This window comes from Microcaecilia unicolor, chromosome 14 (assembly GCF_901765095.1).
Source record: "Microcaecilia unicolor chromosome 14, aMicUni1.1, whole genome shotgun sequence".
Lineage (NCBI taxonomy): Eukaryota > Metazoa > Chordata > Amphibia > Gymnophiona > Siphonopidae > Microcaecilia > Microcaecilia unicolor.
In genome coordinates, this window is record NC_044044.1 from 5,678,261 (window position 1) to 5,704,575 (window position 26,315).

Here is a 26,315-nt window from a genome sequence, read left to right on the forward strand (position 1 = left end):
CAAGGAAAAGCATGTCATCCTTTATTGCTGGTCTGATCAAAGGCAGGTACAATTACCCTGAATACTTAGGGAAAGACATCAGGATCCAGTAGTAAAAATTCTTTAGCCAGATATAAAAGGGCAGAAGTAGTAATCCCGTTCTCTTCGCCGGTCCTGCTCCTCTTTCTCCTTCTCCTGCAAGATAGTTGTTCCTCCCACCCTGATCTCCTGCAACCAATCAGAAGTGAGTTCTGTGATTTGCTTTCTGTAGTCGGACTGGCAATCCTGAGGAACAGTAGAAGTGGATCTGTTCCCTTTCTCTTACGTTTTTTTCTAGTTTCTCTTACTGCCATACAGACTGTCCTCATACATGCAGCTTATATGCATGTTCGAAAGCCGTGTGTAGTATACATTGTTCTGAGCACGCACAGAGCATCCAGGCTTAGTGATTGGCTGTTCTGCACATGCACAGCTTCGTGACTGTTAAGCTACCCATTGTTTTTGTGAACAGCTCATTTGCACTTGATTTTGTTGTGCATTGCTCACTATTTATTTATTTGCTGCATTTGTATCCAACACAAAATACAGCGGATCAAATCATACTATTGCACGAAAATGAATTGATCATAAATGAAGGAGAGGACCTCAGACTGGTAACAACTTAATCTTGATCTTAATTAATAAGATTACATATTTTGTCACCGTGCTTTAATCATAGGTCCCTACCAACCTCCTTCCTCGGTGTTCACACAACTGTACATATATAAATATAATGTAATGCAAAAAAAAAAAAAAACAGTCACAATATAGAGCAAGGCTACTTAGCTTGTTGCAGCTTAAACTGAAGGCCTCCGCAATGGTCCCATTTCGCCGGGTCAAGCTTCATCAGGGGAAGGACGCCCAAATGCAAGCCCAAATGATGGCCCAATCCCAATGTGCCAGCAATTCAGCAAAACATAAGTGCATTTGTATCCCACATTTTCCCACCTCTTTGCAGGCTCAATGTGGCTTACATTATGCCACCATGACAATCGTCATTAACGGAATGAGAAGAACAGAGTATAGGTATGTGGAAACACCTCCAACATATCCTGACTATGCCCTATTGCTATTAAATGGCTTTGATTAGAAGTTGCATGGGCATCTGCATGTGCGCTATTCTAAAAGCAACTTTGTTCCCATTTTTCTAATGTGTATTTGAAAAGGGGATATAGCCAGGGGCATGTCAGGATTTCTGAAAATCTGGATAGAAGGTAAAATGAGCTAACAACTAACCTACATTTTTGTCCTTTTCACACCTCTACAGAATTCAAGTGTATATTTGTTTCAGTTGTGCCAACTATATCTTTATTCTATAATAAACCAAAAGATTAAGATGATGTCAACAATGAAGATGGAGAACAAGACAGTGACCACAGGATTCACTCTTTTGGGCTTCTCTGAATATTCTCACCAGCAGGTCCTCATTTCCATAATGGTTTTACTGGCCTTCTTTATCTCTGTGTTGGGAAATTTTGGGTTTTTAATGTTAATGTTCTTTGATCATCATCTACACAAACCTATGTACTTCTTCCTCAGCAGTTTGTCCTTCTTAGATATCTGTAACACCACAGTCACTATCTCGACATTGCTGGACAACCTCTTCACAGGAAACACATACATTTCCTTTTCTCTGTGCATGACACAGCTCTACTTTTTCATGAGTTTTGAATCTGCAGAATTTGTTCTTCTCACCGCCATGGCCTATGATCGCTATGTGGCAATCTGCCACCCACTGCGCTATGCATTCATGATGGATACAAAAATATGTAGTTCACTCATCGCTGCATCATGGATTGCTGGTGCTCTGGATGCACTTCCTATACAGGTTTCAATATCTCAGTTCTCTTTCTGCAGCTTTCATCAAATTAATCATTTCTTCTGTGACATAAATGTACTGATAAAACTCTCCTGCAGTGATTTGTACATCCTTGAAATTCTGATAATAATTGAAGGGATAGTTGTGACTGTTCTTCCCTGTACATTAACCCTAGTATCGTATACTTGTATTATCAAATCCATCTTGAAAATCCGATCTACAGAAAGTAGAAGCAAAGCCTTCTCCACCTGTTCCTCTCACCTCATTGTAGTTATTATATTCTATGTGACTTTGACATGTATGTATATGAGACCACCCTCATTGTACTCACCAGGCCTAGACAAACTGTTCTCTCTTCTGTACACAGTTTTAATTCCAATGTTAAATCCAATAATTTATAGTCTGAGAAATCAAGAAGTAAAAAATGCTGTAAGAAAAGTCAGTTTTAGAAAGCTATAATGAAGAGGCAAATATGTTATTCTTTTTATAAAATCATGCTTGGTTCTAGAATTAAAACACTCCTGTGACATTTATTAAATTTCTTCTTGACCTTGAGATCAAGATGCAGAAGAAATAAAGTATATCTCTGTCTTTTATAAATTTCTTGATCATTATTTGCAAGCTGATCCTCAGCACATACCTAGATAGTCAGATATGCAAAATTAATATGCATGAGACATATGTATACACACTGCATACTCATTCTGGTTATCCTGAAAATCCAACTGCCTGACTGTTTGTAAAGGACTGGGTTGAGAGCAAATGTTCTAAATTGATACTTATCATTAGAAGTCCTCTATCCCCGTAACTATACATAGAAAAATTAATGGCTTGAATATAAGGCCATTTTACTAAGGAGTCAATACTCAAAGCAAATTTACCAGTCAGAAACAGCTGAAGACCATTTAAATCGCTTGTGCGGGTCTATCTGCTGATATTCAGTGCACTCAGTGGTGTGCTGGTAAATGTTTAACAACAGGCTCTCTCCCTAGTCCCCCTCTGCGCCCCCCCCCCCCCAAATTGCAGAGCTGGCTATAGCCAAGGAAAGAACCTGGGGGGGGGGGAGATGCATTACTCTAGGAAAAAAAATTAAATGATCCCAGGTTCCAATCTAATTCATATTTAATGTGCGATAACATTCCATAAATAAGTAAATAAATATAAACTTTTAATGTTGAGCACCTGATTCTCAAAGTGGACATATTCCAAACACTATAATGAAAAAAAAAACGATTTTTTTTCTACCCAGCGACCCTCCTCTCCCCTGCCCTGCCCTCCATCCACCCATGCCCAGCAACCCTCCTCTCCCCTGCCCTCCATCCACCCATGCCCAGCGACCCTCCTCTCCCCTGCCCTCCATCCACCCATGCCCAGCAACCCTCCTCTCCCCTGCCACCCCCTCCAGCCACCCATACCCAGTGCCCTCCCCTCCAGCCACACATGCCCAGCGATCCTCCTCTACCCCTGCCCCCCTCCAGCCACTCATGCCCAGCGAGTCTCCTCTCTCCCCTTCCCCCCTCCAGCCACCCATGTCTAGCAACTCCCATCTCTCCCCCTGCCCCCCTCCAGCCACCCATGCCCAGCGACTCCCTTCCCTCCCCTGCCCCCCCTCCAGCTACCCAGGTTGTCCACTGGATTCTTGGGGGCAGGCCATACTTCCTGAGCCCTTACGCCAAGCCCCCTCCCTATCCATCTTCAAATCCTTACTCAAAGCCCACCTCTTCAATGTCGCTTTCGGCACCTAACCATTGTACCTCTACCTAAGAAATCTAGACTGTCCCAATTTTTGATTGATTGCACTTTTTGTCCTTCTTGTCCTTTAGATTGTAAGCTCCTTTGAGCAGGGACTGTCCTTCTTTATTTTTTGTACAGCGCTGCATAACCCTGGTAGCGCTCTAGAAATGTTAAATAGTAGTAGTAGTAGTAGTAGCTTCCTGCCTGCTGCCGGCGCTGACTCTCCCCTGCTGCCAGATCGCTCTTCAAAATGGCAACCGAGAGTTACAAGGGCGGCCTCTAAGACTTCAGCAGAAGTCTCGCGAGGCCGCCGCTGGAACTCTCGGCGGCCATTTTTAAAGAGCGAATCCGCAGCGGGGGAGAGTCAGCGCCGGCAGTGGGCAGGAAAGACTGGGGATATTTCCTGCCTGCCCTGAAGAATTCGCTGGACCAAGAAGGGAGCCTGTAGCTGGGAGGGAGGGAGGGAGAGAGGGAGGGAGGAGAGCCGGCTCGCTCTCAAGAACAACCGGCACGCAAGTCGGTAAAAAATTTAACAACCGGGCTCTTGCGAGCCGGTGTGAGCCGGCTCCAGCACACCACTGAGTGCACTTAACCTGTCAGTGCCACTGAATATCAACACTGGCTGGTCAAAGCTGGTTATTTGGGGGGCGGTCCGGGTGCAGAGTTGACACTTATGCTGTTAAGTTCTGATATTCAGCATTTAACTGACTAAGTTTAGTGGTTAAATTGGACTGCAGAAAACACAGTCCTACATTTATTGGGGATTTATCAAATAGCATTAGTGCCTTCAGTTGGGTTATTTGGGCCTTAACATGATTTAAAAGTCTCAAACGCTGCCTTATCTAAAATACCATAGCAATAAATAATTTGCCAGCCATTAGACAGTAATGAGATGCAAAATATGCAAATGCTTATTTTGCATCTCATTACTTTGCTAATGCTTTAAAGCAACTTGTCTCAGAATCACATTAAAATTGCAGCAGCTTTTTACTGGGGTTATTTTACTATTCAGTAGCATCAGGCTGCAATAATACCACTAGGGGCACCATTTTGACATATGCCTATGTTTACTAAGGTATGCTATAGGCATTAAACGCCAACTCGCTCATAGAAATGTATAGGCGCATTAGCGTTTATTTATTTATAACGCTTATACCCCGCATTTTCCCACTTATTATCAGGTTCAATGTGGCTTACATATCAGCTTATTTCGACCCAAATCGGGAGATGGGCGCCTTTCTCCCGTGGGCGCCCAAATCGGTATAATCGAAAGCCAATTTTGGGTGCCTCCAGTCTGTCGCGGGAACGAACAAAGTTGATGGGGGCATGTCAGAGGCGTGGTGAAGGCGGGACTGGGGTGTGTTTATCGGCCAAGGAGAGATGGGTGCGCTCGGCCGATATTGGAAAAAAGAAGGGCGCCAGAAGCAAGAATTTGGGTCACTTTTTCTGGACCCTTTTTTTCATGAACAAGGCCCCCAAAAGTGCCCCAACTGCCCAGATGACCACCGGAGGAAATCGGGGATGACCTCCCCTGACTCCCCCAGTGGTCACTAACCCCCTCCCACCAAAAAAAAAAAGAACTTTAAAAACTTTTTTTGCCAGCCTCAAATGTCATACCCAGCTCCATCTCAGCAGTATGCAGGTCCCTGAAGCAGTTGTTAGTGGGTGCAGTGGACTTCAGGCAGGTGGACCCAGGCCCATCCCCCCTTACCTGTTACACTTGTGCTGATAAATGGGAGGCCTCCAAACCGCCCCCAAAACCCACATCTAGGTGCCCCCTTCACCCATAAGTGCTATGGTAATGGTGTAGAGTTCTGAGGAGTGGGATTTGGGGGGCTCAGCACCCAAGGTAAGGGAGCTATGGACTTGGGAGGTATTTTAATTTTTTTAATTGTTACAAGTGCCCCCTAGGGTGCCCGGTTGGTGTCCTGGCATGTGAAAGGGACCAGTGCACTACGAATCCTGGCCTCTCCCATGACCAAATGCCTTGGATTTATTCGTTTTTGAGCTGGGAGCCTTCGATTTCCATTATCGCTGAAAACCGATACCGCCCAGATCAAATCCGCCCAAATCTGATACATTTGCCCGGCACCAACCGTATTATTGAAACAAAAAATGGACGCCCATCTTTTTCAAAAATACGGTCTATCCCACCCCTTTGCATATACGTCATCGGAGATAGGCACCCATGGAGATGGGCGTTCGCGTTCGATTATGCCCCTCATAGTATATCAGGTTTACAAAGTGACATAGAATGGATATAGCTGCAATATAGTAAATAAAGCCTTAACTTTAAATGTGCATTAGAAATGCTAACGCACCTTAGTAAACATACCCCACAGAGGGCTCCTTTTACTAAGCTTACCTCTCGCTATTTAGGAAGTACAGCTAGGCTAACGCAGCAGCCCAATGGTACTTCCCCCCTGTACCGTGCCATCATTTCCAGTGCTACACAAATTTGTAGCGCCAGATACTGCCCAGTGCTGTGCGCTGCCCGGTTACCGCTGGGTTAGCACGGGAGCCCAGTGGCATAAGGGCTACCTGCCAAAATGACCGCGCAGCAAGTGCTTTACTTGCTGCCCGGCCATTTCCTGAAGGAAAGCGAGACCGGCCCTTTTACCAGCTGCGGTAAAAGGGGGCCTCGGCACACCATGTAAAACATGCTCCGATGCCAATGCAGGCCCCCTTTTGCCGCAGCTTGGTAAAAGGGGGCCAGAGTTTTGAACTTCAGAATACTTTCTTCTCCTCACTGCCGTGGCACTATGCATTCATGATGAATAAGAAAATATGCAGCTCATTCGTTGCATCAAGGAGTAGCAGTGGGACTTGAACAATCCATCTCTGGATATCAAGACCAATATAACCACTAGATCATTTCTCCACTCCTACTTGATTTTTTAAAGAATTTAAAAGACTCACTTATGTGGAGAATATCTCTAAAATTGCCTTATAATTATTTACCTATTTATTTAATTCCCGGAATACTACATAGTAACATAGTAGATGACGGCAGAAAAAGACCTGCACGGTCCATCCAGTCTGCCCAACAAGATAACTCATATTTGCTGCTTTTTGTGTATACCCTACTTTGATTTGTACCTGTGCTCTTCAGGGCACAGACCGTATAAGTCTGCCCAGCACTATCCCCGCCTCCCAACCACCGGCTCCGGCACAGACCGCACAAGTCTGCCCAGCACCATCCCCACCTCCCAACCACCAGTCCCACCTCCCAACCACCGGCTCTGGCATAGGCACAGACCGTATAAGTCTGCCCAGCATTATCCTCACCTCCCCAGCCCTGCCTCCCAACCCCGGCTCTGGCACAGACCGTACAAGTCTGCCCAGCCCTATCCCCGCCTCCCAACCACCCGCCCCTCCTCCCAACCACCGGCTCCGGCACAGACCGCACAAGTCTGCCCAGCACCATCCCCACCTCCCAACCACCAGCCCCGCCTCCCAACCCCGGCTCCGGCACAGACCGTACAAGTCTGTCCAGCACTATCCCCGCCTCCCAACCACCAGTCCCGCTGCCCACCACCGGCCCTGGTACAGACCGTACAAGTCTGTCCAGCACTATCCCCGCCTCCCGATCCTGACTAAGCTCCTGAGGATCCATTCCTTCGGCACAGGATTCCTTTATGCTTATCCCACGCATGTTTGAATTCCGTTACCGTTTTCATTTCCACCACCTCCCGCAGGAGGGCATTCCAAGCATCCACTACTCTCTCCGTGAAAAAATACTTCCTGACATTTTTCTTGAGTCTGCCCCCCTTCAATCTCATGGTATGATTCTTTTAATTATGTTACTACGGAATAGAAAAGTCATGTAATAAATAAACATGCTACTTAGAGGCTCATTTTCAAAGCACATAGACTTACATACAGGTTTATTTTCGAAAGGGATCGACAGCGATCTTCCGACACAAATCGGGAGATCGCCAGCAATCTCCTGATCCTGGCCAAAACGGTATTATCGAAAGCCAATTTTGGCCGGCTTCAACTGCTGTTTCGTCGCAGTGCCGGCCAACCTTCAAGGGGGCATGTTTGTAGGGTAGTGAAGGCGGGATGAGGGGCGAGGCAAGGGTGTGGGTACGATATGGCCGACTTCGCCTTATAACGGGAAAAAAAGAGGCCGGCTCGAACAAGCATTTCTCCGGCCGGATTTGGTCCATTTATTTTTAGGACCAAGTTTGGAAAAAGTGCCCCAGCTGACCAGATGACCACCAGAGGGAAGCGGGGATCACCTCCCCTTACTCCCCCAGTGGTCACCAACCCCCTCCCTCCCAAAAAAACAAAAACAAACTTTTTTTGCCAGCCTGTATGCCAGCCTGAAATGTCATACCCAGCTCTTTGAAAGCAGTATGCAGGTCCCTGGAGCAGTTTTTAATGGGTGCAGTGCACTTCAGGCAGGTGGACCCAGGCCCATCCCCCCCCCCCCCCCCCACCTGTTACACTTGTGGTGGTTAATGTAGAGCCCTCCAAAAAACCCCAAAACCCTCTGTACCCACAAGTAGGTGTCCCCTTCACCTCTTAGGGCTATGGTAATGGTATAGAGTTGTGGTGAGTTGGTTTTGGAGGGGGGGTTGAGGGGCTCAACACACAAGGTAAGGGTGCTATGCACCTGGAAGCTTTTTTTTTTAAGTGCCCCTTAGGGTGCCCGGTTGTTGTCCTGGCATGTCAGGGGGGCCAGTGCACTACAAATGTTGGCTCCTCCCATGCCCAAATGCCTTGCATTTCGCCAGGTTTGAGATGGCCGGGCCCGGTTTCCATTATGGCTGAAAACCGAAGCCGGACATCTCATATACACCCGGCGATCCGCCGGCGATCCTCTTGTAACCCCGGCGAACGATTTGGCCGGTGCCAAGCGTATTTCAAAAATACGCTTGGCTCCGCCCGCTTACGGCGCCGGCCCCAAAGATGGCCGGCCATCAATTTGGCCGGCGCCATTCGATTATACCCCTCAAAGTTGCATACTTTACCACATAAGTTTGTAAGTCAATATGCTTTGAAAATGAGCACCTTCACATAAACGTACTATTCTATAAAGAAGCTAAGTGGATGTACATGTGTGCAGGGCATAAATGTGTCTTCTCAGATGCATGCAATTTTTAGAAAACTATAAATTATACACTTTGCATTTGGCCTGTCTACTCACATTTATCATGGACAAGGCATAAATTGCATGAATTTTGATGCATCGATTGGCACAGGGCGGACACCTTTGTAGCACCTAAATGAATGGGCCCTGTTATTGAACTTCTCGCCTAGGCTATAAGCCTTCTGGCAACAGCAAAATAGCTACTGTACCTGAATGCAACTTGCCTTGAATTACCAAGTAATGTTCAGATTCCTTCAGTTTAACATTAATTTATTTCAGATTCTGGAAGATGATCTTGTTTATCCAATTTTGGTTGAACACTAGACAATCTTGGGCTCCCAGTTGCCACCCAAGGAGATAGAGTGGAGAAGTTTGGAATTTCTTCAGAAATATTAAGTGGGAGATCAGCAAGAGATCATGACAGGACCATAGCATGTATGGTTGATTTAATATTTTCTAATCTAACCATTGGAGATTAATAGCATGAACTCTTGGTCCAGAACATCACAGCATATCTAAAATAATGACAGGAGTGATATTTCTTTCTTATTCTTAATGCAATTTGGTTTAAAACTAAGAAAAAAAAAAAACCTAAACTATGTCGAAGGGCATTTTCAAAATGATGTCTAAGTTTTTTAAAAAATCCAGCTCATAAGGTCAAAAATAAAAGTTCACCTCACATCACTTTTCAAACAGGAAAGATGTCCAGATTTCTTGTTTGAAAATATGTAAGGATATCCTTACACTGGAGACGTCCATCCAGAACAAGAATTTTACAAACTGAAATGTTTAAATTATAAACAGGGGACAAGAAGGCACATTGTGGTGAAGACAAGATGAGTAGCAGTACTCTTTCTAGAATCGCACTCAGTGCAGAATTTGTGGGCTTGGTATATTTGCACCATTTATTGAATCCAGCCGTAACAGTGGTCTGAGGCACGATACTATCTGTTAACGTTTAGTGAGCAGGAGAGGCTCCTGACAGATTAAATAGCTTGGGACAATGCAGCTACCTGTTAAATCGCCTACTGGTGACTAACCACAAATATTCAGCAGGAGATAACTGGCTAACTCTGCTGAATAGTCATTGTTAGCAACTATCACTAAACTGGTTATGTCACATGACTTATCCTGTTAGATGCCGATATTCAGGCTGACCGGATACGTTTTGCCGTTAAATAGGACCGCTTGAATATCAGCTTAATGTGTTAAGTTCTTAGTAGTTAAAAAACCTGGATATTCAATGCTGGTCATTGGAAATGACCTGGCATTGAATGTCCAGGTTTAGCACTGGCGGTAGACAGTAACAGTATACTGTCTGCCACTGGCTGAATATCAGCTGGTAGATCTTTAACTATAAATAAAAATATAGTTAGGGAAAGATTCTCTGATCTGTCAACACAAAATATAGTATTTAGGAGATAATTGTATAAAAAGCAGCCTAGATTTGGGCCACAAGAACATGCATAAATGTCTGTATTCAAGTCATATACACACAAGTGTGTGACTCATGCATGGATAATGACCATTTTACAGCTATGCCCTATTCTGTATGTTAAGTATGTTCCAATATTCAAAGTTGTTTACTTTGCAGGCGGGCATTCAAATTGGCAGAGCCTGAGTGATGCATGCACATAAATTCTTTGTCACTCCAGGTGTGGGCATTTACACCTCTATATGGCTGGTGTAACTGATTGCCCCTAAATGTAGGTGCATTTTTGACTTATTACACTAGTATTCTGTAAAGAACAGTAGATGTGCAACTGCCATTATAGAATTGATGCTTAATGCCCAAATGTTTGGCACCTACCTTTAGGTGGCCTTTCTTGAATTTACTCTTACCTGGTGTGATACCGCTTCCCTTTCCTGGTGAATGTGTTCTGGAATTCAGACCACCGCCTCCATGCTTATGCAGTAACTCTTGAAGCCGGACTCAGTTCAGAACAGCAAAAAAAAAAAAAAAAAAATTTAATGCCAACTTCACTTGCCAACAAAATAACAAAAATTCTCTCAATTTTGGGGAGCAGTTCCAATTAGCCTCACTGCCCCGTCTTTAGGGTGGCAAAGTTCTGCTTTCCCTTCTTTCTTCAGGCTTAACTTTAGCCCAGTTCCACTCAGCACTCCACCAAGTTCAGTTCTATTCTCCCACTGGTTTCACCCAGCCTTTTAGCAAAGTTCAGTTCAGCATTCAGTCAAATGCAGTTCAGTCTTTAGCAAAGTTCCACAAAAATGACCAAGAAAAAAACTCTCCAACGGAAGAGGAAGAAGTCATATGAATCTGGAACGTCCTACCTTTCCTCCTCCAGCACTTCCACTAGCAAGGCTGGTAGCACACCTCCCTCTTCACAGAACAAACACCTGCGGCCTCCCACGTGCTCTTGTGCTGGAGAGATTAACCTTGGGTATTCTCCCAGACCATGCTGGCTCTCTCTCCTGGATTTGGCAATCCAGCAGGCATGTCCAGCTCTGCCTCTTTGTAATCCATTTCCTCAGGTAACTCTGCCTCCTTCTCCCTCTCCTCCAGCTTCAGAACATTCAGAAAATCTCTCCGCCCTCCTTCACAGCTGGCAGGAATCCAATATTGATTACGCAGCCATGGGAACTGGGCCTCCTCCTGGGTGTTTCTCCCCCTGCTGGTTACTGAGGAGAATGGCTCTCTATACCCTGGGCTATCTTCCCTCCCACTTTTTCTGAGAATCCCTCCCAGGTTTTTGGGCCCTCTCCTTTCTCCAAGTCCCCCAGGGAATTCTGGACCTTGTAGTTCTGGGGGCCCACGGCCTTTTGCTATACCCCCTTTTTACCTGCCTTATCACACTAGATAACCTGTATCTCTGCCCAAACTCTGACCACAGACTGCCCCAGTACTGCTTAGATAATGTTGAGGTGGTCAGAGGATGTATTCAGTGGCCTTTCCAATTAGTGCTATTGACTATCCTTATTGCAAAGATGTATTTGATTAGCAGTTCTTATTGGCCCCAAGATGAACAGGAATTTAGATCTTTGTAATTATGTTGTTGACCCACTAAGCCAATAATCAAGAACAGCAAAATAGATATCAGGAAACTCAGGCATACAGGGCAACCACAAAGGATCTTTAACTACATTTATGAAGTTTGCTGAGAAGTCATTGTCAGTTTTTATTGTTATATGCTCTCATGTTGTGCATCTCAGTTTTACCATAAACCTCTCTAATATCGCCATATGCACAGTCATGTTCAATGATGCCTGTATTATGCACATTCAGTCTATGCTTGAACCAGTGGCTATCCTAGGTCGGCTGCCACCCGGGGTGGATCGCCGCTGCGCACCCCCCCCCCCCCCCCCAGGTGCAGCGGCGTCCATCCCTCCAGGGTGCAGCATGACACCCCCCCCTGGCGCATCAACACTTCCTTGGTGCATCAAACATACATCCCCTCCGGTGCATCAACACCCCACCCCCCGAGTGCCTTCTTGGCTGCTGGGAGCAGCCGCGCGCCTGTCGGCTCCGCTGGCTCCCTGCTCCCTCTGCCCCGGAGCAGGAAGTAACCTGTTCCGGGGCAGAGAGAGCAGGGAACCAGCAGAGCCGAAAGCACGCGGCACCCCCAGGCAGCGTGCACCTGGGGCGGACCGCTCCCCATGCCCCCCCTTGGTATGCCACTGGCTTGAACAGTAAACAATGTTTGCCTTATTAGATACTCAAGTTTAATGCAAGGTTCAATCAAGAGTGGACAAAAATAGAGGAGTAAATCACTGACTGAAGTTTATTTATTTGGATTTTGCTCATACTTTTTTCAGTAGTAGCTGAAGGTGAGTTACATTCAGATACAGTGGACATTTATGTTTCCCAGGAGAGCTCAAAATCTAATTTTGTACCTGAGGCAATGGAGGGTTAAGTGACTTGCCCAAGATCACAAGGAACAGCAGTGGGATTTGAACCAGTCACCGCTGGATGTCAAGACTGGTGCTCTAACCACTAGGCTACTCCTCCAGTCCTCCATAGTTTGAGTTTCTATCTTGATTAATTCCTTCATGATCCAATAATCAGATCCCTGGAGTTTTCTTTGATATTTATAACCTGGCTGACTGGAGACCTGTGAGTCTTCAAGAAAGAAGTGTCTGTGTCCTAAGATTTCACACCATTAAGGTACTTCAAAATTATATTTACTACGTATCTACTAATCTGTTTTAAAACTATTCAGGTACGTTTCACTGAGCTGTATGACTTAAATACTGTAAATATAGATGTAAAAAGAGAAGGTGATGAATAAATTTATTTTCTATCCCCAAAATATGTGTGTAGTAAGGAATATGAAATGTATAGGCGAACACAGCAAGTTCTCAGTAAGAAAAATTATGTTAATATTGATTTCATTGTAATGTATGCTATAAGAGTATTTTCTCCCAATATTGATTAAGCTGTATTGGCTCACGGTCAGTGAGAGAATTAATGTTAAATAAAAGGAATTTCCACATTGCTCACGCATTTCTCAGTGGTTTAAGATGTTATATTGAAATACAGAAACTGTTCTCCTGTCCCCAGAATGCTTGCAGTCCAAGGGGCCCTTTTATTAAAGCCTTACGTGTGCTAAGGAACGTTAACACATGCTAAATGCTGAGCATTCAATTTTATATTTATAGAACATGCGGCACTTAGTACATGGTAACGGTGGTAAGTTTTGTGTTTCTGTTTTGTCCCAGATAAACTGCAGTGGTATACCCCAGCTCAACAGTTATTGTCAAATAAAATATTTCTAGGAAACTTTTTTAAAATTATGTATTTTTGAGTTGAAGGGCATTTCTAATGATTATCCTGATATTCACTATTAGACAAGACACTTTTTTTGTTGTCTTCTGAACATTTTTTTTGTTCCCTGAGTCCGCTGGTGAAAAGATCTTGGTGGCAGAGACTAATGATTAGACATTTTTCATTGATCATATATCATATTTTGGTCCTATTCCCCTTATCATTTTCATTGCCCTTCTCTGTACTTTTTCTAATTCTATATCGCTTTTGAGATGTGGTGACCAGAATTGCACACAATATTCAAGACACAGTCCCACTATGGAGGCATTATAATATTCTCATTTGTGTTTTTCATTTCTTTCCTAATAATTCCTAATATCCTATTTGCTTTCTTAGCTGTTGCTGCACACTGAGCAGAGGATTTCAATATATACTCAACAATGACACCTAGATCCTTTCCCTTGGTGGTGACACAGTAAGTCAGTTCCCGATTATGTCATGATTGTTTTGAGACATGTGCAGATTGAAATCTAAAATCTATGCAATAGTAAATTATTGATGGTGGTGGTAATTAATCAAAGTTGAGCTCACTCCAAAAGTATCCCATAATTTGAGTGTCTTATTATATGTGGATATCAGAACTAAGCTAAAATTTATTTATTTATTTCATTTGTACCCCACATTTTCCCACCTTTTTGCAGGCTCAATGTGGCTTACAGAGTATGGTTCTGATAAAGTTGTTACATGATTTAAATACATTTGATCATAAGCTGAGGTATAAGAGGATTTAGATAGAAAGGTGTTAGGTAAGGTCGTGTGAGAGGTGTTTTTGGTGTACTTGGGTGGTTTAAGCAATCTGTTCATAACTGTAATAAATTACCGGTCACTTGCGACACAATATAACCAAAGATCGTAACAGACATTACCTGACTCTTCACCCAACGTGTAATTAAGCTCTGGAATTCGTTGCCGGAGAATGTGGTGAAGGCGGTTAGCTTAGCAGAGTTTAAAAAGGGGTTGGACGGTTTCCTAAAGGACAAGTCCATAAACTGCTACTAAATGGACTTGGGAAAAATCCACAATTCCAGGAATAACATGTATAGAATGTTTGTACGTTTGGGAAGCTTGCCAGGTGCCCTTGGCCTGGATTGGCCGCTGTCGTGGACAGGATGCTGGGCTCGATGGACCCTTGGTCTTTTCCCAGTATGGCATTACTTATGTACTTATGTACTTCGTCCCTCTTTAAGTTCCCCCCAACTGTTTCCTACCATACATATACCTCATTATACCACAATATCACTTTGTATTCATTCATACTATGTATTTGTTCAAACCGTAACCGGCTAACGCCGTTAATGGTTATATGTAAGCCACATTGAGCCTGCAAAAGGTGGGAAAATGTGGGATACAAATGTAACAATAATAATAATAATAGTAACATAGTAGATGACGGCAGAGATAGACCTGCACGGTCCACCCAGTCTGCCGAACAAGATAACTCACATGTGCTACTTTTTGTGTATACCTGACCTTGATTAGTATCTGCCATTTTCACGCCACAGACCGTAGAAGTCTGCTCCGCCTCCCAACCACCAGCCCCGCCCCCCACCACCCCCAGCTCTGCCACCCAATCTGTGCATAGTATGGAGATAGTTATGAGATAATTATGAGATAGTTCAGGCTTGAATTTCTATAAGGAAATTAAATTTTGTATTAAATGTAACATTTCACTGAAAGTCCATGAAAAAGGAGCATAATGGGTAAGGGATAGAATATGACGCTATCAATTAGGGCCATGCTTACTAAGCTGTGCTATAGGCACTCTATCGTTTTTAGCACGCGCTACAAATTAATGCATATTAAAGATACCATATCTCTAGAATTAGTGCTCGCTAAAACGCTAGTGCACCTTAGTAAACAGGGCCCTAAGGATATAATGAGTGTCTTTTTAAATGCAAAGAATGCAGAGTGCACCTCAATATTGTACACACTGAATATTGCAGCTTGTGTTTTGAGCTGGCATTATATTTTCTTCTGAAGTATATTGGATCACTAAAAAATGGTCTGATGTTCCAAGGGGCCATCTTTAAGGGGTTTGAGGTTTTCTAATTTTAGCACTCACCCCCATCTTTATGAGAAAAAGACTATCCCAATCAATGCTTCAATAGACATCCCAATATACCTTCCTACATGAGGCTCCCACCCACCCACAACAGCTTACCAGCCTTCTACAGCAACTGCCCCAGAAAAATGCCCCACCACCCCCAGCTCTCTGATTAGATCACCATCTATCCAATGAAACTCCTACCCTAATGCCCCTTGGACCTAGAGGTTAACACACAAGCAACCCCTACTCACTCCTGCTCCCAATGCTGCCAAGTTTAAAATGGTATCAAAAATAAAGCAGACCCTCCCAAATATTAAGTATGTCTTGCAAACACATTTTTCTCAAATAGTATTAAAAAAGTATTGTGAAGGATCTTCAGACCAGAGGCATTACAGATTCCAATAGAATATGATTTTCACCAAGGAACCACCCTCTGTAAAACGATCATTAGATCCTATTGTGAATATAATACTGTATCAGGGACCCTATTACAGAGCGGCAGTAAGCCCAATGTCCCACCCCAAGTTGGTGCCATTTCCGGGATAAAAAGAAAAACCCTAGAAATGGCTTGCATGGTGATAACCCGGTGGAAATTGGGCATCGCCACATGCTGCCCAGTTAGCGCTGGATTAGCACGGGATCCCTTATCGCCTCCTCAGTGGTAGAGGCTCCCCATCAGATGGCCATGTGGTAAAAGTTCTCTTACCACATGGCCATGTGTGTCTGAAGGCTTTTTACCCACTGCTGTAAAAAGGGCCCTGGCACACGGGAAAAACGGCCCCCACCACTAGCGCAGGTAAAAGGACTCCTCAATGGTGCCTCTTGACCTCCAATGGTAGTCTGCAGATACTACTGCTAGATGTCACGCTGCCTATTAAGGTTGAATAATGCAGAGAATAAGAATTCACAATGAAAAGATTCTGGCAAATGAGCTGACAGGTGACAACAGTGACGGGTGAAGAAAGTGAAGTAGATTTGGGACTCAGTTGGTTACACTGAAATCTAAAGGAATCCCTTTCTATGCTATTGAATGTTTTACATAGGAGATGCCATTAACTTTTATTGCATCCACACCTATGGTGCTTCGAAGGATGTTCATTCAATGATGCACTTTTGATTCATTAGTGTGTTGTAAAACTTATATATGCTCTTAATCAATTGAATGCAAATTAATCTACAATTTAGAGGCACTTAATTAAAGTACGCTAGGCACTATGGACTGGATCCAGTAAATGGCACTGAAAATAGGGTGCAAAAAATAGGCGCTGAAAGCAACTCTATGAAGGGTATGCATGCTATATAGAATCCTGCTTAGGCATAAATCTGCACCTAATTATTGGGTGCCGGACTTACGCCTGCTGAAAGCAGATATAAATGCCAGTGCCTAACTTAGGGGGAAATGCACTAAACTTACCAGGCCTGCAACCTGGTTTTTTTTTTACCAGTTCCAGCCAGTTAAGTGCGCATATTATTCAGCGGGAGGTACACAAAGGGGCTCTACGGACTTTTTGACATGTGTGACAGCAGACAATGGGTACAGCAAGCTAATTCATTTAAATGAGCTGATCTATGTTCACGCGTGCATTCTGAGTGATGCACAGCTGTTTTCCCAGCGATACACAGAAGCAGCCCCTACTTTTCATGAGGAAAATTTTACAGGAGGTCAGGGGCAGTTGTTGCAACCTTACACGGGCTGCCTACTTCTGTATTTCCTTCAAATGTTCCCATCTCGGCAGATTTCAAGGAAAAGCATGTCACCCTTTATTGCTGGTCTGATCAAAGGCAGGTACAATTACCCTGAATACTTAGGGAAAGACATCAGGATCCAGTAGTAAAAATTCTTTAGCCAGATATAAAAGGGCAGAAGTAGCAGTAGTAGTAATCCCGTTCTCTTCACCGGTCCTGCTCCTCTTTCTCCTTCTCCTGCAAGATAGTTGTTCCTCCCACCCTGATCTCCTGCAGCCAGTCAGGAGTGAGTTCTCTGACCTCCTGCAACCAATCAGAAGTGAGTTCTGTGATTTGCTTTCTGTAGTCGGACTGGCAATCCTGAGGAACAGTAGAAGTGGATCTGTTCCCTTTCTCTTACGTTTTTTTCTAGTTTCTCTTACTGCCATACAGACTGTCCTCATACATGCAGCTTATATGCATGTTCGAAAGCCGTGTGTAGTACACATTGTTCTGAGCATGCACAGAGCATTCAGGCTTAGTGATTGGCTGTTCTGCACATGCACAGCTTAGTGACTGTTAAGCTGCCCGGTTTTTGTGAACAGCTCATTTGCACTTGATTTTTGTTGTGCATTGCTCACTATTTATTTGCTGCATATGTATCCCACATTTTCCCACCTCTTTGCAGGCTCAATGTGGCTTACATTATGCCGCCATGAAAATCATCATTAACGGTATGAGAAGAACAGAGCATAGTTTCAATTAAGATACATGAGATATCAAGAGAATTAGAGTAAAGAAATAATTAATACATTACAGATATGCAAAAAGTTGGATAGAGTATAGCGAATAATTAATAACAGTGTGATTAAAGTAACCAATTTAAGGTATTCAGTACTGATTAGTTCTGATACAGATGTGAAATGAGACTTTTATGAAGGTTTATTATTATAAGTCTCGTTGAATAAGTTTGTTTTCAGTTACCTCCAAAAGGCTGTCAGATCATGTGTTGTTTTCAAGGCATTCGGCAATGCATTCCAACGTTGCATTCAGATGTAGGAGAAGCTGGATGCATATAATGATTTCTACCTTGAAATAGCGATCGGTGCTTTACAGGAATTTCTTAGGCCCTGGGGATCCACTTAATTCTGTAATAATGCAGATACGTTTTGGGAACACCTCCAACACACCTTGACTATGCCCTATTGCTATTAAATGGCTTTGATTAGAAGTTACATGGGCATCTGCATGTGCACTATTCTAAAAGCAACTGTGTTCCCACTTTTCTAATGTGTATTTGAAAAGGGGATATAGCCAGGGGCATGTCAGGATTTCTGAAAATCTGGATAGAAGGTAAAATGAGCTAACAACTAACCTACATTTTTGTCCTTTTCACACTTCTACAGAATTCAAGTGCATATTTGTTTCAGTTGTGCCAACTATATCTTTATTCTATAATAAACCAAAAGATTAAGATGATGTCAACAATGAAGATGGAGAACAAGACAGTGACCACAGGATTCACTCTTTTGGGCTTCTCTGAATATTCTCACCAGCAGGTCCTCATTTCCATAATGGTTTTACTGGCCTTCTTTATCTCTGTCTTGGGAAATTTTGGGTTTTTAATATTAATGTTCTTTGATCATCATCTCCACAAACCTATGTACTTCTTCCTCAGCAGTTTGTCCTTCTTAGATATCTGTAACACCACAGTCACTATCTCAACGTTACTGGACAACCTGTTCACAGGAAACACATACATTTCCTTTTCTCTGTGCATGACACAGCTCTACTTTTTCATGAGTTTTGAATGTGCAGAATTTGTTCTCCTCACCGCCATGGCCTATGATCGCTATGTGGCAATCTGCCACCCACTGCGCTATGCATTCATGATGGATACAAAAATATGTAGTTCACTCATCGCTGCATCATGGATTGCTGGTGCTCTGGATGCACTTCCTATACAGGTTTCAATATCTCAGTTCTCTTTCTGCAGTTTTCATCAAATTAATCATTTCTTCTGTGACCCAAATGTACTGATAAAACTCTCCTGCAGTGATTTGTACATCCTTGAAATTCTGATAATAATTGAAGGGATAGTTGTGACTGTTCTTCCCTGTACATTAACCCTAGTATCGTATACTTGTATTATCAAATCCATCTTGAAAATCCGATCTACAGAAAGTAGAAGCAAAGCCTTCTCCACCTGTTCCTCTCACCTCATTGTAGTTATTATATTCTACGTGACTTTGACATGTATGTATATGAGACCACCCTCATTGTACTCACCAGGCCTAGACAAACTGTTCTCTCTTCTGTACACAGTTTTAATTCCAATGTTAAATCCAATAATTTATAGTCTGAGAAATCAAGAAGTAAAAAATGCTGTAAGAAAAGTCAGGTTTAGAAAGCAATAATGAAGAGCCAAATAATTTGTTATTCTTTTTATAAAATCATACTTGGTTCTAGAATTAAAACACTCTTGTGACATTTATTAAATTTTTTTCTTGACCTTGAGATCAAGATTCAGAAGAAATAAAGTATATCTCAGTCTTCTTTTATAAATTTCTTGATCAGTATTTGCAAGCTGATCCTCAGCACAAACCTAGATAGTCAGATATTCAAGATATGCAAAATTAATATGCATGAGACATATGTATACTCATTGCATATTCATTCTGGTTATCCTGAAAACCCAACTGCCTGGCTGTTTGTAAAGGGCTGGGTTGAGAACCAATGTTCTAGATTGATACTTATGATTAGAAGCCCTCTATCCCCTTAACTAAACATAGAAAAATTAATGGCTTGCATATAAAGTCATTTTACTAAGAGGTCAATACTCAAAGCGATTTAACCAGTCAGAAACAGCTCAAGGCCATTTAAATTGCTTGTGTGAGACTTTCCGCTGATATTCAGTGGCACTTAACCAGTTACTGCTACTGAATATGAACACTGGCTGCTAAACTCAAAGCTGGTTATTTGGGGGGTGGTCCGGGGCCAGAGTTGACACTTATGCTGTTAAGTGCTGATATTCAGTACTTAACTGCCTAAGTTTAGCAGTTAAATTGAATTGCATAAAACACAGTCTTATCTTTATGTGGTGTTGCTTATGTAGTTAAGTGCTGCATATCACATTTATTTTATTTATTTATTGTTCACTTATATCCCACATTTTCCCACTCATGCAGGCACAATCACATTTAGGGAGGATTCATCAAGCAGTGTTAGGGCTTTAAGACATGTTATTTAGGCCTTAACACAACTTATGCTTCCTTACCTAAGTTCCGCAGCAATAAATTATATGTCACAGATTAGGCATTAATGAGATGCAAAAATATACAAATGCTTGCTTTACATCTGATTACTATGTTAATGCCCTACCTTGTAACAATGGTAAAATTACCACAGCTTTTTACATCAAGCTATGAGACTACCGCTAGATGTAGTATTTTGAATGAGGCACTGGACTGGGCACTGGAAGTTGCTCCTGCCCGAAGACCCACTGAACCTTCCAGACTCTCCCTGGACCACTAATGGTAGCCCTTGAGTGGGGTCGGTGGGACATTTGCTGGGAATTGAGTTAGGGGGGACAGCAAACCCTGTGGGGAACCTTCTCCTTGTGGTCTGAAAGCATCAGGCCACTGCTTTGCAGCCCAAATGCTTCCGGGCCGCAGGAGCAATACTGCTGTGTGGAAATAAAGCTGAAAATTAATGTTATCCTTTAAGGCAGGATTGTCTGGGCACAGACATTGAATATCCAGGTTTGTGCAGCCGGCTATCTCTAATGCGATTATTTATCAATGTGCAGTAAAAGTTTGCCCTTTACTGCACATTGATGTCCCATGGGATTCAGCAACCTGCAGGACCCTGTAACCGCAGTTGCATTTTAAGAACTTATCAAGAGTTTTCTGAAAGAAGAAGTATTTTAAGGACCTTTCAATACATTTTCTTTTTTTGTCTGGCCCTTATGCTGGAATTGAATTGGTCCTCTCCCACTTGCTTTACTTTTGCTGGCTTGTGATATCACATGAATGGTCTGTGCTTTCTGTTAGAAAACCTTTGCCCTGCTTTGCCTTGGATAATGACCCAGAACAAGCTGTTTATTCAGTGACCCATGTGACTCATTCTGAAGGAATGCAAGCAACCTTGTATAAGGACTAGCCCAAGATGACTAGGAGCAAATGTATTGGGGGGGGATATCCAAAGATGACATTCAAGACATTATTATGATTATACCTAGCCATAACAAATAAAGCAAGGGCAATTCATCTATTCCAATCATAACACAGTGTGAAGGACATTGGTGATAACAAATGATATAAAGATGCACCTGTAAAGGCAGAGGATACAGAATAGATGCAAAAGTATCAGAAAACTCAGATAGGAAGGGCACACCGGATCTTTAACTTCATTTTTGTGACGTCAATATCACTCAACTCGGGCATTCGGCACACACTCAGACACCCTCTCATATCCCATCGACCACGCTGCAAGGCCATATCTTTGTTAAAGTTGGATTTATTTGGCCGCAGCCAGGAATATCAAACATTGCAATTTCAACAACAATACATAACATCTCTCTATATAAAACACATCTCCAACGTTCTAATGAAGCCTCAGAAATTTCTTCCCAAGGTTCTAAAGTTGAAGATGTAAGATCACAGTCTGTCTGCCCCGCCCTCACGTCAGAATGTGATGACGTTGAGGGCGGAGCAGACACTGAACGAATCGGAACACACGCATCACGAACCTATCAAAAATACATGCTCCACTCTCCACCCCCCCCCCCCCCCCCCCCAAAGTTGCACCAGCAAACTACACGGTCCGCATAGCCAACACGAGTTTACGAAGAGAAACGGAACTACAGGAGCAGACCCCTCCAATACACAACCCCGCCCCCCCTCCGCACACCCTCCTCCATATGCCACGGGGGTTAACCCTTCCTGTGCCTTGCAGTCTCTGCTTTTCCTCCCTCCCTAAGGCGGGGAGCTGCCTAGCAGACTCAGTTGTTCCTCCCTCCTCCCCTCTGTGCTAATCAGGCTCTCTCTCCTGCACTGGGTTGGCCTGTATCCCATCTGAGACCAGACCTGCTGGCAGCAATGGACCTCCTTTAACCCAGGAAGAAATCTCACTCTTTCTGCCTCACTTCCCCCTTCTCTGTTTCCTCTGGGAACTCGGTGACAGCAAAGTAAAATCTAACAGCAGAGGTTCACCTCTAAGGGGCATGAAAGTGGAAAGAGGCAGAGGGGAGAAGGGCCTGTCCACACTCTTCTGACCGTGTCAGACCCGCTCCCGATTAGATGCAGCGCTCGGCTCCCCTTTTGCTTCTACACACACTCCCACCTCAGTGAAAGAAAACAAACAAACAAACAAACAAACACAGCCACTGAATTAACAAGTTAAATGTCAGGTGCAAGGAAATGGAAGGGAAGACTAAAATGAAAGGAAATGGAGGAAGGCTGTCACAAAAACAAAATTAAAAAAACACACTGTTGCTGCCTGCCACGCTCTCTCAATCTTTCAAAAATAAACACTTACATCCACAGACTTAAGAAGATGCCTGCCACACTCTCTCACTCTTTCAAAAACACACAATTACACTCAATCTCAGAAGTCTAGAGACAAGAGGAGGGGGGAGGGGGGCCCCTAAGACCAGAAAGGGGGAGAAGGGGGGCCCCTAAGACCAGAAAGGGTGGGAGGGGTCCCTAAGACCAGAGCCGGGGGGAAAGGGGGTCCCTAAGACCAGAGAGGGGAGAAGGGGGGGTCCCTAAGAACAAGGAGAGGGAGGGAAGGGGGATCCTCAGTCCACAGGGGAGGGGGTCCTGAGACCTGAGAGGGGGGAGAGGGGAGGACAATCACTGTCTTACATACGCACTCGCACACACTCATTCTCACATACACACACTCTCTCGCACTCGCACACACTCATTCTCACATACACACAGTCTCTCACAGACACACTCGCACCCACTTCCACTCTGTCAAACACACACTGGCACATTCACACTCTCTCTCTCACACAGTCACTCTCAAAGACACTCTCTCAAACATACACACTCCGCGGAAAACCTTGCTAGCGCCCGTTTCATTTGTTACGGAAACGGGCCTTTTTTATTAGTATTACAATAACCCTTATGCTAATATTTCTACCCGGGTACACAGCTTCCAAACGTAGATGCCTATTCTGTGCCAGAGGCAGGGCTGTCCCAAGCCCCTGTGGCTCCACTGTGCTGTCTCTCATAGCACACGCTGTTACTTGGTGCCTCCCATTGAAGGAGGCACTTACCATCTTTTACAAGCCGTCGAAAGGCTGCTAACATGCAAGCCTAACTTTGCATAAACGTGTAACTTCCTAAACAACTATTTCTGCATACGTAGTTACCACAACACTTGTAAGTGTTAGTTGCTAAGCTGCTGTGTACCCATTGCTGTCCCTGCGTAAAATTGTAGCCTGATGCCACTGCCCACGGTAACGACACCTCGTTTGCCGTGGGCCCCCATTAATCCTGGCTGCGGCCATGCCCTAACGTTATGGCCTCTATGAAGTCTTGAAGTTCAGAATTAAATATGTCTAGTCCTATATCCGACAAATGTACCCCATCGGCTCGGTACAGGTCCGCACAGGATTCAGTTAGCAAATCGTGCGTGATAGTTTGGCCTTTTAATGTTAACATGAGCCTGGTCATCCACCTATTAATTTTCTTTTGTGTGTTATCCACTGCCCTATGAGATCTCTCCCCTCTCCAGACTCGCCTTGGGATGATGTTGGACCAAGCCAAACACCCCCATGGCAATAAACATGCCATCTTTAAGAGGTCATGTTGCATATTCTTTTACCAATACAACGCTATTGACGGAAGCGAAATCATTCCCGCCCAAATGCACGACTATCGCGTATGGCGCAGGGCTGGACTGTAATGTCCACAGCACTGTTGGCATGAGCTGTGCCCAAGTCATCCCTCTCTTACTCAACCATGTTATGGCCACCTTATCGGGTCGAAAACCCAGGTTCTCCCCCGCCAGGCTTGAGGCTGCCCTTCTTTGTGCCCAGTGTACATAAGAGTGCCCGCATATCCAAATCTGCCGTTGCTCAGTCTGGATACCTGAAATACACATGGGAAGTGACATGTTAGCATGAGGTGCACACAACAATAGAAACTGAAGTTACTGTTAGGGGCCGCTAGCTGGTACGCCAGCTGCCGATGTGGGTCCAATGTACCGCTTGTATACATCAGATCCCCATCGACCCAGGTGCTTTATTCCTTCTAAGTGTACCCCTTGCACTGCAGCCGCTGTAGCCGCACCAATCCTAAATGAGTGGGTACACCCTCGTTGTCATGCCCGTTCTGTCCAGACACCGCTGCAGCACCCTGGTGAACTGGTAACGGGTTAACGGGGTGTTATCCACATGAATCAGCAACCTCCTTCACCATTGGGGCCCAGGATCTGAAGTCTGCGAACTTGAAACAAGAGAGAGCGTCCGCTATAATATTTTCCCTCCCTGGAATGTGCTGAGCCTTAATTGCTATATTGTGTAGGAGACACTGCAAGACTATCTCTCTGAGCAAGTTAATCGTCGGGAGTGTATGGGCGGATAACCGGTTAAGGGATTCTACTACTATCATGTTGTCTGAGTGGAATACAATTGCTTTGTTTGCTAGGCCGGGGCCCCAGATATGGAAAGCCGCCATTATAGGGAACAGTTCTAAGAATGTGACATCCCGTGTGACCCCTGCTATACAACACGCTTGCGGCCATCGAGCGGTACACCAGGCCCCTTGAAAATAAATACCAAAACCCTCTCCCCCTGCCGCATCAGTATATAGCTGTAGCACGTCTGAGGGAGTGGAAGAACCGTGCCAGAATGATATCCCGTGGAAGTGTGTCAAAAACCTGCGCAATACCCCTAAATCTAGCTTTATGGCCTTTGTAATTCTGATATGATAATGCGCTTTCATCACCCCAGCAGTTGCTAACGCTAGATTCCTGGCAAATATGCGCCCCATGGGAATCACCCTAGTTGAAAAGCATAACAGCCCTAACAACTCCTGAACTTGTTTCATTGTAGCTTTTTTAGCCTGCATCATCGCGTTGACCGCTATGGTAAGCTTCTCAATTTTGTCCCTTGGCAGTCTAGAACATTACCCAAAAATGTAATGATCTGATCTGGTCCCACCGTTTTACTGACCGCTAATGGTATGCCAAATGTTTCTGCGACTTGGATAAAAACCTGTAGCATGGCCTTACACTCCTGTGAGTCCCGGCCTATGAACAGGAAATCATCCAAATAATACACTACGGCTCACGAAGGGGCTATTTGTTCGACCACCCAATGCACAAAGGAGCTAAACTGCTCAAAATATGCGCAAGAGATTTTGCAGCCCATGGGTATGCATTTGTCAAAATAGAACTGATCTTCGAACCTAAAACACAGCAAGTGAAATGACTCTGGGTGTACTGGCAGCAGGTGGAACGCTGGCTCGACATCTGCCTTTGCCAAATGTGCCCATCTGCCATGACGTCTAATTACTTGAATGGCGTGGTCGACAGATGCATATTGCACTGAACAGCTACTAGGGTCGATGTAGTCATTTACGAACTTTCCTATAGGGTATGACAAGTTATGAAAGAGCCTATACTTCCCCGGTTCCTTCTTCGGTATGACGCCTATTGGGAACACTATCGTTGCTGAGAATGGGGGGGGGGGGGGGGTTGAGAACGTCCCCGCTATTCTGCCTAGCCGCAGTTCCTTGACTATCTTGTCCTTAGCTACTTGGTGATGTGTTTGAATGGAGGTTGCATTCCTGGGGCAGTGAAGTGACTGGGGCAGCGGACCTTTGTATAGAATCGCGTAACCTGATTGGAAACCTGCGGCTATGGCCTCAGCACCTGTTCTGTCCGGGTACCGAGCTAACCATAGTCACATGGCCTCAAGCTTGATGGGGGTGGGAGCTATTCCCTTCAGGACCGTACCCTGCGTGAGTTGTTTGCTGCCTCCTGTCTTTGGGAAGCCTGCATTGTACGGCAGTATGTCCGCCCCCACATGCTGAGCATGCGTGTTGGAACTTACATGGGCGCCAAGTGCAATGACCATTGTTATATTGCCTGCACAGCCTCTTTCCTGCCTGTGAAACGTACTGCTTCTGCCCTG

The 26,315-nt window shown here is 44.3% G+C and overlaps 2 protein-coding genes across 2 annotated transcripts; both read left to right on the forward strand.

The window, feature by feature from the left end:
• The first annotated feature begins 1,717 nt into the window (after positions 1-1,717).
• On the forward strand, positions 1,718-2,296 carry LOC115458204 (olfactory receptor 2M4-like). The gene has a single exon (XM_030188065.1). The coding sequence runs from the start codon at positions 1,718-1,720 to the stop codon at positions 2,294-2,296; it is 579 nt and encodes a 192-aa protein (XP_030043925.1).
• Positions 2,297-19,002: 16,706 nt separating this feature from the next.
• LOC115458205 (olfactory receptor 2M4-like) lies at positions 19,003-19,581 on the forward strand. The gene has a single exon (XM_030188066.1). The coding sequence runs from the start codon at positions 19,003-19,005 to the stop codon at positions 19,579-19,581; it is 579 nt and encodes a 192-aa protein (XP_030043926.1).
• The last annotated feature ends 6,734 nt before the right edge of the window (positions 19,582-26,315 follow it).

Bases quoted from the DNA above. Each gene is read 5' to 3' on its own strand.
- LOC115458204 (XM_030188065.1), top strand. From the start codon at position 1,718: ATGGCCTATGATCGCTATGTGGCAATCTGCCACCCACTGCGCTATGCA.
- LOC115458205 (XM_030188066.1), top strand. From the start codon at position 19,003: ATGGCCTATGATCGCTATGTGGCAATCTGCCACCCACTGCGCTATGCA.